Source organism: Cucurbita maxima, unplaced genomic scaffold (assembly GCF_002738345.1).
Source record: "Cucurbita maxima cultivar Rimu unplaced genomic scaffold, Cmax_1.0 Cma_Scf00021, whole genome shotgun sequence".
NCBI lineage: Eukaryota > Viridiplantae > Streptophyta > Magnoliopsida > Cucurbitales > Cucurbitaceae > Cucurbita > Cucurbita maxima.
The window spans coordinates 1,621,406-1,637,145 of record NW_019272037.1 but is presented as its reverse complement, the minus strand read 5'-3'; the positions used below and the strand labels follow the sequence as shown (position 1 = coordinate 1,637,145).

At 33.9% G+C, this 15,740-nt stretch overlaps 2 protein-coding genes across 2 annotated transcripts in view; both read left to right on the top strand.

Annotated features, from left to right (window-relative positions):
- The window catches only part of LOC111495767 (pentatricopeptide repeat-containing protein At5g46100), a 4,325-nt gene extending 2,347 nt beyond the window's left edge, over positions 1-1,978 (top strand). The window contains exon 2 of the mRNA XM_023145947.1: positions 468-1,978. Within this exon, the coding sequence (XP_023001715.1) occupies positions 518-1,936 (1,419 nt within the window). The 5' untranslated portion in view covers positions 468-517 and the 3' untranslated portion in view covers positions 1,937-1,978. The remainder of the gene's footprint in view (positions 1-467) is intronic.
- Positions 1,979-8,692: 6,714 nt separating this feature from the next.
- Positions 8,693-12,326, top strand: LOC111495754 (receptor-like protein kinase HSL1). Its single transcript, XM_023145924.1, has 2 exons — positions 8,693-11,519; positions 11,623-12,326. The coding sequence occupies exons 1-2, from the start codon at positions 8,918-8,920 to the stop codon at positions 12,012-12,014; spliced, it is 2,994 nt and encodes a 997-aa protein (XP_023001692.1). The 5' UTR covers positions 8,693-8,917; the 3' UTR covers positions 12,015-12,326.
- Positions 12,327-15,740: the final 3,414 nt, after the last annotated feature.

Sequence of the window (15,740 nt, the reverse complement as noted above, 5' to 3'; positions counted from 1 at the left end):
AAAAAAAAAAAAAAAAAAAAAAAAAAAAAAAAAAAAAAAAAAAAAAAAAAAAAAAAAAAAGAAAGAAGATATTTCTGTGGTTTTAATTCAATAAAATATTCATTCGCTAGTTTCATAAAGTGTGAGTTTCCATCCGGTTAGTCTGAGAACTAAACAAATTTATCCCCATTTGTAATTCTTTTCCCGGGTGTTTTACTACTTAATAGTAGCAAATGTTTCCTTCATTAATGGTCAAGAAACTTGATACGTTCTGAAATGCTAATGCTTAATGTACAGTGTGGTAATGATGCACGTTGTATTCTATTCCCTAAAACAATAAAACGTTGGTGGTGTGAATCATTGGTTGGATGCATCTGTTGTCATCTTTTAATGAACTTCAAACTTTGAAGAATTTATATGCACTACGATTATATCTTTGCATGTGAAACTATGAACTTGAAAATATTGAAAAAGATTCATGTGTTCAGGTTCTCAATCGGAAGTTAGAAAGTCTGATGCTTTAAGAAAGAGAGGAACAATGGGTAGTAAAGCTATGTTTAAATGGGCAAAAACAGTCACACCTGCTCATGTTGAACAGCTAATCCAAGCGGAACGAGACATAAACAAGGCACTTCTCATATTTGACTCCGCAACAGCCGAGTATACAAATGGTTTTAAGCACGATCTCAATACTTTTAGGCTCATGATTAGGAAGTTAGTTTCCGCAAACCAGTTCAGGTTAGCAGAAACACTTCTTGATAGGATGAAGGAAGAGAAACTTGATGTCACTGAGGATATATTTCTTTCTATTTGTAGGGCTTATGGTCGTATCCATAGGCCATTGGATTCCATTAGAGTTTTCCATAAAATGCAGGATTTCCATTGCAAGCCTACAGAGAAATCTTACATTTCAGTGTTTGCCATTCTTGTTGAAGAAAATCAATTAAAATTGGCTTTTAGATTTTACAGGTATATGAGAAAAGTGGGTATTCCTCCTACTGTAGCTTCTCTTAATGTTCTAATCAAAGCCCTCTGTAAGAATAGTGGAACCATGGATAAAGCTATGAACATGTTTCGTGAAATGTCTAATCAGGGGTGTGAACCTGATTCATATACTTACGGGACTTTGATCAATGGGTTATGTAGATTTGGAAACATTGTTGAAGCAAAGGAATTATTGCAAGAGATGGAAAAAAAAGGTTGTTCACCTTCAGTCGTCACCTATACTTCAATGATACATGGTCTGTGTCAGTTGAACAATGTGGATGAAGCAATGGACTTACTTGAAGATATGATGAGCAAGGGTATTGAACCTAATGTATTTACTTACAGCTCTCTAATGGATGGATTTTGCAAGGCTGGCCATTCTTTGCGAGCTAGAGACCTCTTGGAGCTGATGGTCCAAAAACGCTTGAGGCCCAACATGATCAGTTATAGCACATTGATTAATGGACTTTGTAAGGAAGGAAAAGTAAATGAAGCGTTAGAGATTCTTGACAGAATGAAACTTCAAGGTTTGACACCAGATGCCGGATTGTATGGGAAAATAGTGAATCGCCTCTGTGATGTTTGCAGATTCCAAGAAGCTGCAAACTTCTTGGATGAGATGGTCCTTTGTGGGATTACACCTAATAGAGTAACATGGAGCCTCCATGTCAGGACACATAACAGAGTAATTCACGGTCTCTGCACTGTCAATGACTCAAATCGTGCATTTCAGTTATATCTCAGTGTCCTGACACGTGGTATTAGTCTCACTGTTGATACTTTCGATTCGTTGTTAAAGTGCTTCTGTAACAAAAGGGATCTTCTTAAAGTTTCTAGAATTCTGGATGAGATGGTGATTAATGGATGTATCCCTGAGAGAGAAATGTGGAGTACCGTGGTTAATTGTTTTTGTGATCAAAGAAAAGCTTGTGATGCTATGAAATTGCTGCAACTTGAGTTGATGAATTGATCTCTTGGGTCTATAATATTTATTAAAAGTTGCATTTCATGAGCTCGTGTTCATTTTGTGCAGCTGCACCTTGAATTCTTTTCCTCCCTGGACAAATATGCATACCTTTCTTTTATTTTCTACTTTCCAACTTTTGTCTGCCTGAAAATAGCGTTAGCCAGCTCAACAACATTTCCAGACTTCTCAATGGTATTTTCTACATAATCATGGTGTCAATGGGAAGCCAAACAGAACATTGGCATACTAATTGGGATGATTTGTCTTGTTCCATTTTTATCCTTACATTTAGACATTGTTGTAGCCTTGTAAGTAGCATTTGGTGTAGAGCCATGCGACTTACCACTTGCATTCACCATGCATGGTACGTATTATTAGCCTTGCTTTTAAACACCCACATCTTTTTTTAACTAATTCGCATATACATCTTTCTCATGCATTAAAGTAATTTGCCTCCTCTGCCTTTTTTTCCTTTTCATTTCCCTCTTTTTTCTCCAAAGACTTATTTGTAGTAGTAGAAACATAACATGACAGACAATGCTAGACTTTATCATTTTATTACAAGTTACTTTTTTCATGGTAATTTGAAGGCTTTGTACATGTTATGGAACATTCGTGCTTTCACATTTTCTTTTAGCTTCGGCTGGTTGACTTTCCATGCATACAGAAATACTCATTAGTATTTCGGAAGAAAGTAAGGTGGCGTGCTACACTTTCTATAGGTGACTAACATTAGAATCATTGATGCTACTCTAGATTTGGTGTTTCTATATTCTATTAAGTTACTGTTTTCATGATCTTTGATCGGTTGCCTTTGCTAAAAACAGCAAATGACTATTAATTTAAAATTCCATTGCTAGCGCTTCATAGATCCAGCTTTGTGAAGTCTGGACATGAATCCCATCCCACCTGAGTTTTATTCTATCGATTAATTAGCATCTCCCAAAAGTAGTAACAATAGAGTTTTCTGTTGAAAAACCAGGAAACTGTATTTACTGTCTATAGATGGCTCATCATTAAATTACTATGAATCTGTGAACGCCCCTGCATTCTGAACCGTACTGTATGGGATATGAGAAAGAAGTTGAGTTCATCGTGGATAATTGTGAGATTTTGAGCTAGATTTTTGCCTTTGGACTAATTCTATCAACATTAGCCCCAATTTTTACCTTACCATAGGACGCATTAGGAAATTTATGAGAGATTTAATTGTTTAGAATATGGTTATGATGATTTGAACCTATAACGTGTACTAAGATCACAAAAGTACCAAGATGATTAGTTTGCTCCCTTTTTAGGAGGGGCAGGGAGGGGGTGATCATAACTAATGAACAAGAAAATTAAAGAACTTGATCCAATGGTTGGATAGCTCCCATAACATGATCTATGAGTTTCATTGGCCAATCCGAGAACATGTAAATGTTACCAAGATGACTCACCACAAACTAGCAGTAGTGTTTGGTGGTTGCAACAGAGACTGAGTGGTAGTGGCAGTGGGAGTGGGAGAGCTTCATTATGCAGCCATGTGCCTCTCCCTTACAAGCAACTTCCAGTATGTTTCTTTCTTTTTAATATTGTTGTGAAATTCTTTACAATATTCCCACTTGCAATAATTGACTGTCTTGATTGGTTTGCGCCTTCCCTATGTTGAGTGATTATGTGCCAAAATTGACTCACAACATTCTTGCAGATAGATGGTGTGAAGAGTGTGATGATGAGTTGTCCCAATGGCAATTTGACTGTGACCATCCTTCTTTGGCACACACAAAGGTATGTTAAAATATTTATTTGGGCATTCCTTTTCTTCTCGGTTTTTTCCCTTTCTCTCTCTCTTTGAATGGTAATAATTGGTAGACTCCAAAACTTTATTTTGATGTCAGCTGCCCTTTCTGATTTAGGCTTTGTTGGTAATGAGTTTGTTTGTTGCATTTAGCACTTTTCCCTCAATTTAAGGACTAGTTGGCAAGCCCAAAAGTGGGTATGATGACCTATTTTTTTAATAGACATTCATTTCATACAATCATAGAAAAGGATAAAGCCCCCTCCCGAATCATCGAGCATATCTTTTTTGTTATCTGCCCATTTTCTATCTCCCTGTTTTAGATCGGCTTTAGAAAGAAAAGCCTCGCAATTTAAGATCTGGAAAAGTTAAAGAATTTTTTTTTTAAAAAAAAAAAGATTTTAAAAGGTTGAACTCATCTGAACCTCATGTTCTGTCTTCCAAGCCAGAGTTTGAGATTACTTGATTCTTGTGTTGTACAAACAGAGGCATCCATCAGTCACTTACCCATCAAGGTTTTTGGATCTTTTCTTTGGTCAAAATAACTTTTTGGTGTACCCCAATTTCTGAACTGCCTTTGATTTTGACACTCCATTATCAAAAATATGCAAAATCTTACTATCCAATATTCATATCACATCATATCATGTTATGATCATTACATTACAAAAATTAAAAGAAAACTTAGAAATAGAGTTTAAATCTTAGAGAAAGTGGTGGCATGCACCTGAAGAAAGGTGTGAGGAATGGAAGAAAGAGGAGAATTATGATTTTATTGTATGAAAACAACAAACTCAAATGGGTTGGGGGTGGGGTTGGGGTTGGGGTTGGGGTTGGGGTTGGAGCCACCATTGTTGTCTTTACTGTTCCTTTTTAGGCCTAAATCAATCTTTACTATAATGATTTTGGCCCATTTTTCTGCCTCATACTTTCAAATTTGACCCCACACAACTTCGCCTCAATGCTTTCTATAGCAATTTTGTTTTCGAATTTGATAGCGATTTCGGTTTTACTTTTTGAAATTTATGTTTATTTTCTCTCGAATCTAAAAAACTATTTGAATTCTCAATCAAAACTTTTTTTTTACAAAAAAGTTTGTTAGTTCATACATTTTTTATTTCTTTATTTTTAAATATTTAATTAGAATTTACCATTCAATTTGAAAATAGATTTAATTGCATTTCAAATAATTAAAATTTGTTCTCAATTAATATAATATAAATACATAATAGGAAAAAATATATATATTTTAAGTAACAATAAATTTATATATAGTTTTAGAGAAATCTATAAACTAGTTCAAGTCGTAAGTTTTTGTTTATTTAAATCAAATTCAACTTAAAGAAATGTATAATTCAACTCAAACCACAGCTTGGGTTTATCATGATCTATGGGTCATCGGATTTTTTTCGAACGTCTTTATTATTTATTTTTTGTCATATATTTAAAGTAATATAAAGTAGTTTGATAGGACTAGATAAACTGAGGGAGGTCCAAGTCTTTGGACCACTGTTACTCACATCTCTATCGCCAAATAAAAAATAAAAAAAGAATTTTAACAACTTTGGTGCTTAGTTTCTAATACGACAAAGACCCTTAATTATAAGAATGGTTACAATCATACCTTTTAAAATTTTTAATTCAACTGAATGGACTAATTTTGTGCTTATGACATTATACAATTTAGTCATTTGAACTCAATTTTTATATCCTAAATTGAAATATATATGTATATACATAATATTATTAAAGATTAAAATATTTAACTTGTCTGATGAACCAAAAAATAAATTAAGCTAAAGATTATTGAAAATTGTAATAATTTTACCAAGTAATGGTTTAATTGGAGTGACGTCATCGTAGTGAAAGTTTAGAAGTGTTTTTTCAAAAAAATTATAATATCAAATATCAAGATAATATTCCTTCCATATATATATTTATAAAGTAGGTGAGAAAGAGAAGAATTTGGAACATGAAATATAATTTCTATCTCAAGCCTCTTTAATTAAAAGAAAAAAATCTAGCTATTTTTTTTATTTTTCATTTAGATGGAAATTCTGAGTGGAATTTAATCAGGCATATTAAATAGAAATGGAAAGAGCAACAATATCACATGGAGTTTTTTTTTTTTTTAGATAATGTCACGTGGGTGTGTTTGTGTAGTTGACGTGGATCCCATTTTAGTAATTGACAGTTTCAGATTTAAAATAAGCAAGATCTATAAAATCCAAATATTCTTTAAAAATAAAAATAAAAATAATAATCCAAAACATAATTCCAATGAAAAATATTGTCTTGTTTTTGCGTGCATCCTATAGAGCATGCCATTCCTCTAATTTTCCTCTTTAATTACATTAAATTTTAGAATCAAAACATTTTTTTCATTACAAATAATGATTATTTATTGTACCCTAAAACATAATCCAAACAAATATTAAAAAAAAAAACATGAATTAAAATTATAAAATAAAGTTCCAGTTTGATTCTTAATAAAATAATATTTATAGTAGTACTAAATAACACCCATTTTAAGAGAGAGTTACCGAGGCGGTCAAAAGAGGGAAGAAACTGATGCGACAGTTTTTACTTTTTTTTACCATTGGAAAATGTGCCAAAAAATATAAAATCTTCTCCGTAGCTTCCTGGAATCTTTGTCTCAAATTCTTTTACGAATTAACTATTTTTATCCCAAAGAGGTAATATTTATTATTTAATGCTTTCACTGTTGTATTTATGCATATATATTTTTTTTTAAATCCTTGACAAAAATAGATAAAATAATTAAAATGATTGCGAAAAATGCTTTAGGTAAAAGTAAAGAAACAGGCGTTGAAAAAGGCAGTGAGCCAAATCTTTGTTCTCATTGTTCATCATCAAATTTACCGCATCTAATCACTAATTATCGCTTTTTTTTTCCTTTTTCTTTTTTAATCTCTCTTCTTCAAAATAGCTTTCACAATGGCTTCAACTCCAAGCATTCCATTATATAAATATATAATATTAAGATTTTTTCACGACAATTCGTGTTGGAGGATAAAAATCACACATCACTTAATTTAATGAATGATCATGAATTTATAAATATATAATATTCTCTTCATTGATGAGGCATTTTGGAAAAACTCAAAAGAAAGTCATGAGAGTTTATGCTCAAAGTAGACAATATTATACCATTGTGGAGAGTCGGGTTCGTTTAACAATCATATATATATATATAATATTTTAGTGTAGTGTAGATTTTATTTTTTATTTATTTAAGTTATATATAATTAAATTAATAAAAATATCCATAAAACTAAAAAAAAAAAAAAAAAAAGTGTGAGGCGACGCGTGAAACTGCTTACTCCACGATCGTGAGGAAAGAGAATTTAAAATATTTTTAATAAAAAATTAATTAAAAGATAAATAGAGAGGAATTTAATCCGTCAAATATACAGTAAGCTATCACTCAATGCAACACCAGCCGTCCGATTGCATCCCAGCCTCCAAAAGGTCACTTTTCTAATAATCCATATATATTTGGAGAGATTTTATATTAATTTATTAATTAATGATTAGAATAACAGACATTTTTTATATTAATTTTACTGTTTCTTCTAAATTGCAAATAAGACCCATGAATTTAAATTATTAACAATTGATTTTTTTTTTTTAATAATGATAAAATTGTTTTCTTACGATTTACTCAAAGCCTGCAATTATGGACGACAGCAATTATTTAAACCCTTCACCGCGGTAGAATTTTATAATTATTAAATTGTTTTTTTAAATTAACAAAAAAAAAAAAAAATCGAACTATATCAAATAGAAGAAGACAAAAATAATAAAATTAACATTTAATTCAAATTGTTACCATAACAAACCAAACAAGACAATAATAATTAATTTAACATGATGCCCCAAAAAAAATTAATTCTCATCGTTACTATAACAAGCAGAACAAGACATTTATAATCAAATCAACCTGACACGTGCAAATTTTAATGCACATGCTTATGTTTTACCAAATCATTAAATACAGCTGAAAAAACACAGCCATTATGTCCGAACTAATTTTCATTTTTCAATCTGTATTTATAAAAATAATAATAATAATTTACATGTTTTTTTTTAGTTAATCTATATTGTTTTCAGTTTTGGTTTATTTAGTCTATTTATTTTCCAAATATTTAGTCTTTTTACCATTCAATTAAATTTGGTCCAATATTTTTAAAATATTCAATTTGGTTCTATGTAAAGTTACCCTTTAAGTTCTTTTTATTATTTCGTGTTAAAATTTTGTAAATAGGGATCAAAATAGTCCCTTTTTAAAATACACTAATTAAATTTAATATTTTAAAAGTATCAAATTTAGTTAAATTTGAGAGTGGGACCAATAAATTAAACAAACAAAAAAACATAGAAGACACTAAGATATTATTTAAAATAAAAAAAACTAAAATAATAAAAATACTTTGATCTAAATAATTCTCTTAAAATTTTAAAAATTTTAATAATACCCTTAAATCTTTAAAAAGTATAATAAATATAAGATAGTACTATATTGAAATAATACAATGATGTCTAAATAATTAAAAATCAAGTTATATTTTAAAAAACACTTATAAAAATTTTACCATTTTACTAATGGTAAATGTATATTTTAGTTTTTTTTTAAAATATTCTAAAGTATTTTTTAATGTTTTTAAAAGTTTAAAATTAATGAAACATCTTGCTAACCACATTTTTTATAGTTAAAATATTTTGGAAGTTAATGGTGTTTTTATAACAAAATATTACTCCATCGAAAATTAACGGCTTATTTTATTTTTTTAAAAAGTTTAAAATATTATTGAACATATTGAAAGTTAAAAAAGTACTAATGTTTGAAATATTTTTTTTCAGTTCTAGAATATATAAATCTGAAGGAGGTTAAGTTAGACTTTTCCATTTTAACCTGCAAATTTTGTAAATTTTCCAAGTCTATCCGTTCAAAAAAAAACAAAAAAAAAAAAAAAATCCTTAAAAAATTTAATGTTCTTCATGCTCTCTCTAATGGCCGCTGTCTCTGGGTGTGTGTAGGTGGAGCTCTGAACCAAAGCTCTCACCCTTTCTTCTTCCCTAAAACTTCTTCTCTCCCAGATTCATTCCCAAACCCTAAACCCCTCCATTTCAATTTCCCCTTCCATTTCCATACACTCAGAGATCAGGGAAGCACCACAGCAATGCTTCTCCTCTTCTTCTTCACCTTCCTCTCAAACCCTTCTCTCCTCTCCCTCTCTCTAACCCAAGAAGGCCTTTACCTCCACACCATCAAGCTCTCCCTCGACGACCCAGATTCCTCCCTCCGTTCATGGAACGACCGCGACCACACTCCCTGCTCCTGGTTCGGCGTCTCTTGCGACCCTCAAACCAACTCCGTCCACTCCCTCGACCTCTCCAACACCAACATCGCCGGCCCATTCCCTGCCCTCCTCTGCCGCCTCCAGAATCTCTCATTCCTTTCCCTCTACAACAACTCCATCAACATGTCCCTTCCCTCTCTTATTTCAGATTGTTCCAGTCTCCAGCATCTCGACCTCTCTCAGAATCTCCTCACCGGCGCGCTGCCGAGTTCGATCGCCGATCTCCCCAACCTTCGCTATTTGGATTTGACTGGGAATAACTTCTCCGGAGATGTTCCGCCCAGTTTCGCTCGGTTTCGGAAGTTGGAGGTTTTGTCTCTTGTTTACAATCTTCTCGATGGACCCATGCCGGCGTTTCTCGGTAATATTACGTCGTTGAAGATGTTGAACCTGTCTTACAACCCGTTTGCGCCGAGTCGGATCCCGCTGGAGTTTGGGAATTTGACGAATCTTGAGGTGCTTTGGCTGACTCAGTGTAATTTGATTGGGGAAATTCCGAACTCTCTTGGTCGGTTGAAGCGGCTTACTGATTTGGACTTGGCGTTGAATAATCTTTATGGTCCGATTCCGAGGTCGCTTACGGATTTGAGTAGCGTGGTTCAGATTGAGTTGTATAATAACTCGTTAACGGGTGAGTTGCCTTCTGGGTTTTCGAATCTGACCTCACTGCGACTGTTTGACGCGTCGATGAACGGTTTGACTGGGTCGATACCGGATGAGCTGTGTCAGCTGCCGCTTGAGAGTCTTAATCTCTACGAGAACAAGTTTGAGGGGAAGTTACCGGAAAGCATTGCCAACTCGCCGGGTTTGTACGAACTCAGGCTGTTCAGAAACCGTCTCACTGGCGGTTTGCCGCCAAATCTTGGAAATAACTCGCCATTGAGATGGATTGATGTTTCTAACAACCAGTTTTCGGGTGAAATCCCGGGGGATTTGTGTGAGAAGGGAGCGTTGGAGGAACTTCTGATGATTAACAACCAGTTTTCCGGGGAGATCCCGGCGAGTTTAAGTGAGTGTAAAAGTCTCACGAGGGTTCGATTGGGTTACAATCGATTTTCCGGCGAGGTGCCGGCGGGTTTTTGGGGGCTCCCACATGTGTATTTGTTGGAGCTGGTGAGTAACTCATTTTCTGGGAATATTTCGGATGCCATAGCCACTGCGAAGAACCTTTCGATTTTCATTATCTCTAAGAACAACTTCACCGGCACATTACCGGCGGAGATGGGACGGCTGGATAATCTTGTGAAGTTGCTAGCGACTGAAAACAAACTCAGTGGGTCATTACCGGGGAGTCTTGTGAATCTTGGGCATCTTTCGAGCTTGGATCTTCGAAGTAATGAACTCTCTGGGGAACTTCCCAGTGGAATCAAGTCGTGGAAGAATCTCAACGAACTCAGTTTGGCAAACAATGGATTCACCGGCGAAATCCCTGAAGAAATCGGGGACTTGCCGGTTCTCAATTACCTTGATCTGTCGGGAAACATGTTTTCTGGGAACATCCCTGTCGGACTACAGAATTTGAAGCTCAATCTGCTCAATTTATCGAACAATCACTTGTCAGGTGAGCTTCCCCCATTTTTAGCTAAGGAGATCTACAGAAATAGCTTTTTAGGGAATCCAGATTTGTGTGGACATTTGGGAAGTTATTGCAACAGCAAAGGTGAAGAAGCTAAAAGCGTAGGCTCTCTCTGGTTGTTGCTATCGATCTTCTTCCTCGCCGGTATCGTGTTTATCATCGGCGTCGTCTGGTTTTACCTCAAATACAGGAAGTTTAAGGCGGCGAAGAGAGAAATGGAGAAGGGGAAATGGACATTGATGTCCTTCCACAAGTTGGATTTCAGTGAATATGAGATCTTAGATTGTCTGGATGAAGATAACATCATAGGCAGTGGATCTTCTGGTAAAGTTTACAAGGTTGTGCTCAACAATGGCGAGGCCATTGCTGTTAAGAAGCTGTTCGGCGGGACAAGGAAAGAGGGCGAAAAAGGCGACGATGTCGAGAAGGGTCAAGTTCTTCAAGACTATGGATTCGAAGCCGAAATCAATACTCTGGGAAAGATTAGGCACAAGAACATTGTGAAGTTGTGGTGCTGCTGCGTTACAAGAGACTACAAGCTTTTGGTCTATGAATATATGGCTAATGGAAGCTTGGGAGATTTGCTTCATAGCAGTAAAAAAGGAGTGCTTGATTGGCCTACCAGGTTTAAGATAGCTTTGGATGCTGCAAAAGGACTCTCTTATCTTCATCACGATTGCACCCCTCCAATCTTTCATCGAGACGTTAAGTCGAACAACATCTTGTTGGATAGCGATTTTGGAGCACGGTTAGCCGATTTCGGCGTGGCTAAGGTCATCGATTCAACTGCGAAAGGGCCTAAATCCATGTCGGTAATCGCAGGATCTTGCGGTTATATTGCGCCTGGTTAGTAAATCAAATTAGTTACTGAACTTGGTCTGATTTAAAAAGCAAATTCCATAGTTAATCCTCAATCTAATAATAGTCCTTTCTCGATCTTGCATTGCAGAGTATGCTTACACACTCCGTGTGAATGAAAAGAGCGACATATACAGCTTCGGCGTGGTGATCCTGGAGCTAATAACCGGGAGGCTCCCGATCGATCCAGTGTTCGGGGAGAAAGACCTGGTGAAATGGGTGTGTTCCACATTGGATCAAGACGGGATCGACAAGGTGATAAACCCGAAACTGGATAGGTGTTTCAAGGAAGAAATATGCAGAGTGCTGAACATTGGGCTGCTATGCACCAGCCCTCTTCCCATCAACCGGCCATCAATGAGAAAAGTGGTGAAAATGCTGGAAGAAGTTGGGGCAGAGAACCAATTGAAAACCAACAATAAAGATGGGAAGCTAACTCCTTACTATTACGAAGATTCCTCGGATCAGGGAAGTGTAGCGTAGAACAAAACACAATTTCTTCCAATATTCTGGGTGGGCTTGGTTTGTTTGAATGGAAGAAGAAGACATGTGTAAATTTGTTTGCTTTGCTGATACGCTGTTGGCTCTGTCTGTTTCTCAGAAGAATTGCAAGGCTTTTCTTTTCTTCAAGTATTTTTGAGAAGATCCAGAAGAGAATCTGCCTGTTTAGATGACCATCAAAAATGTCAAAAATCCTGTCTTTTTTCTCGTTCCGACAAAATCAAAACTGGATAAGCTTAATTTATTTATTTTCCACAGTTTTTCAATTAGAGTTTACAACGTTATTGGTTTCTTAAATTTAATCACGCTTATTCAAGTAGTGTTTTTCAATGGTGTCTCATTATCATCTTTTTTTTTTACCCCCTAAAAATATTATATAATTTTACTTTGGAGTTTGTATTTATTTAAATACTTGTGAGTGGATATCCAAAATTTATGAACATCTTTCTTTTCAGTTAATTTTCATTTATTTGTTATTTACTCGAGATGGATTCCTTTTGAGGTTAGGGTCTACGGTCCTACTTTCCGCTTGACTTGAATCATACACAGTACTCTTCAATTACATTATGACACTTGTCTATCTAGACTCTCGTTCCGTCATTTTAGATACTTTGTGTAGCTAACTTGTTTGAGGGTCACAACATACTTTTTTCTTGGTAAAACTAATCATATGATTTTCTCCCGAGTACAATCATGTCCTATCCTAGATTGTGACCGCCCTCCTCCCATCTTCAATTAATACCCCATTGAATTATATCAAAACAAATAAATGAGAAGGGAATTATATGCCTTTATTTTTTAAGTATGGGACCCTGAAAATTAAAGGATTCCAACTTATTTAATATATATTATCCTAAAAATCAATTCTGCTCATTCATGTGGAAACTCGATTTAAATTTTTTTTAAAAAAATTCTGCAGATTTTAATTTGAATATCCTATCTATAGGTATTAGTTCGGTAATGATTGGAACTACACACTTAGATTCGACAAGCCTTTGGTGTCATATTATTTTCATTTTTTCGCGTAACATTCTTTCATAAATATTTTAAAATTATTATCAAAATACGTAAATTTTTAGATGAAAATCAGAACCTTAAATGAATTGAATCCCAATTTTACATCGTTTAAGTCTTCAATTTTTTCGTTTAATGTTCAAATTGATTTATTTCATGGGTTTAAAACATTTATAAAAAGATTTCCTAAAACGAAAAAGTTCAAGGGTGTTTTTTAATAAAAAATTTAATCCAAGAAAAGAAAAGGAATGCACCCGGCCCACACTACCCTATTGCTAATGGGCTTGTATATGGGCTGTGGAGTAGGCCCAATAGCAAGTTATGAACATACAAAGAGAAGATTTCAATTCACCCATCTAAACATTAAACTTAAAACTTGATCATAAACTTTTAATTTATCAATTTGAATTAATGTAACATTCTTGATTAAGGATTCAATCACAGTAATCACGAACTCGACTCAGTCGAAAGTATGACACTTAAACTCCGGTGTGTTCTTCTTGCATTTGGTATTGTTATTCTCGATGAAAAGTGTGAGAAACATCTAGACTACGATGTCGTTGTAGACAATGGAAGAAAAAAGTTGATGAACGGAATACAATACGTTCAATTCTATATTTAATCTATTTTTTTAAGTTACCTCGTACACAATATTAAATTAATGTGTAAATAATAGTTTAGGTTGTGTAATGTATGTCAATATTTTAACGTAGTACGCTAAATACATGAATCATCCTCAAATGAAATTCAATCCCCAATACTTAATTAACTTTGTAATGCGTTTAAATTAATTAGTCAACCATCATTTATATCAATCAACCATTATTTAAGGGTATGGCAGAAGTCAATTTAGTTTATGTAATATTGAATTCAGTTGTCAATTTAAGAAATTTTGAAAAAGAAAATATCAATTTTTTTTTTTAATTCTTCAAAATATCAGTTTGAATTTTGAAAATTAGGTTTAAAAGTATAAAATTGATATGAAATTACTTTTTAACCATGAAAGGATATTTCATATTTAACACCCTTGTATATGCACAAGGTGATTTGTTCTCCTCTCTAACTAATGTGGATTTCACAATCCACCCTTTTTGGGGCTAGCGTCCATATACCACCTCGTATCTACCCTCTTTCAAGAAACAGCGAGAAGATTGGCACACTTCCAGTGTCGGACTATGATACCATTTGTAACGACCTAGGCCCATTGCTAACTATGATACCATTGTTACAAATACAATTTGAGAACTTGTCGAACTTAGACTACCCAATTCAATCTTTAGATATATATATATTTGTTGGGTTGAGAAGAATTTTTAGAAAACTATAAATATAAGTTGGTTTGTGAGTTAACATTTTTTTATCGGGTCAATCCGACCAGCCCAAAAATAGGGTTACAACTCAACCTAACCCTACCTTACTCTTAAAATTATTACGAAAATTGAGAATATTTGACATCCGTAACTGATATTAGTAATGCGTCGTGACTTGTAGTTATTAATATAACATATATGGTAAATAAATTTGATTTTTTAAAAATAATAATAATAAAAAGAACATCCCGATAATCCAATCCATCCCAATGAAAAATAGAGCGTTGGACTAGGTTGTGAAATTTACGTACATTCTCGAGACATCAACCCAACCAATCCAAACATTCAAACTAAGTTGGATCTAAAATTGAATACGTGCAAGTTATGGTAAGCAATCAATTTTAGGCATGTCATTAATAATAATAACCTCCAAGCATTAATCACGCGGAAGCCTAACATTCCATAGATCCATTTTACATTATTTCCACTTTTAAATTCCTCTAAAAATAATAATAATAATAATAATAAAAAAAAAAAAAGGTGGTGTTAAAACATATTGGACAGGGTGAAGAAGGATACCTTGCTTGAGGTGGAGAAGTGGACGTAAAGGAAGAGATATAGAAGTATACAGGTTGGATGATTGGAGGTCAGATTATTTGAATACTCTTTTTTTGCAGTCTTTTTTACGTAATTTCCTCCCCCTTTTGTACATTCAATATTACAATAGAAGAAGCCTTTCATCTTACTCCAACTTTGACACTGCAGCTGCCTCTATCCCCCATACCCTAAATACAATAACCCACCCTTCTTTTCATCTAAAAGATGGTGAAACTCATCCCTCCACTTGTCTCAAAGAATCCCATTTTGCCCCATCTCCACTCTTCCCCATTCCCCGTTTTACGATCACATAAATAGTTTCATGTCATGACTTATGTAGAGCTAAACTCTGTAGTGTACTTTGTTTGGAGTAAGGATTACCGAGAGAACTAGTCTCACATTGGTTAACTAATAATCTTAAGAGAGGTATATTTTGGTCGAGGATTATGTTCAAAATAGATAAATGATGAGTGAATCATTTCTTTTTTCCAAACATATTTATAAAATTTAAAAGTAATCTTTTTTACCAAAATTATTGTTATATAATGAGTAATTTGATGGTGTCATATGTATGTGTAGATACGCAAGCATTAGGAGACTTGACGTCGAAGCAACCTTTTTCCTATTTCTAGAAAACTCCTTTTTTTTTGTTTTCCTTCTTCTCCTTTCTCTCTTTTTACGTCTAACCAAATCTCTCTCAAGTTCAGAGCTTGGAAGCAAAATTAATTGATTAAAAAAAAAAAAAAAAAAAAAAAAAAAAAAAAAAAAAAAAAAAAAAAAAAAAAAA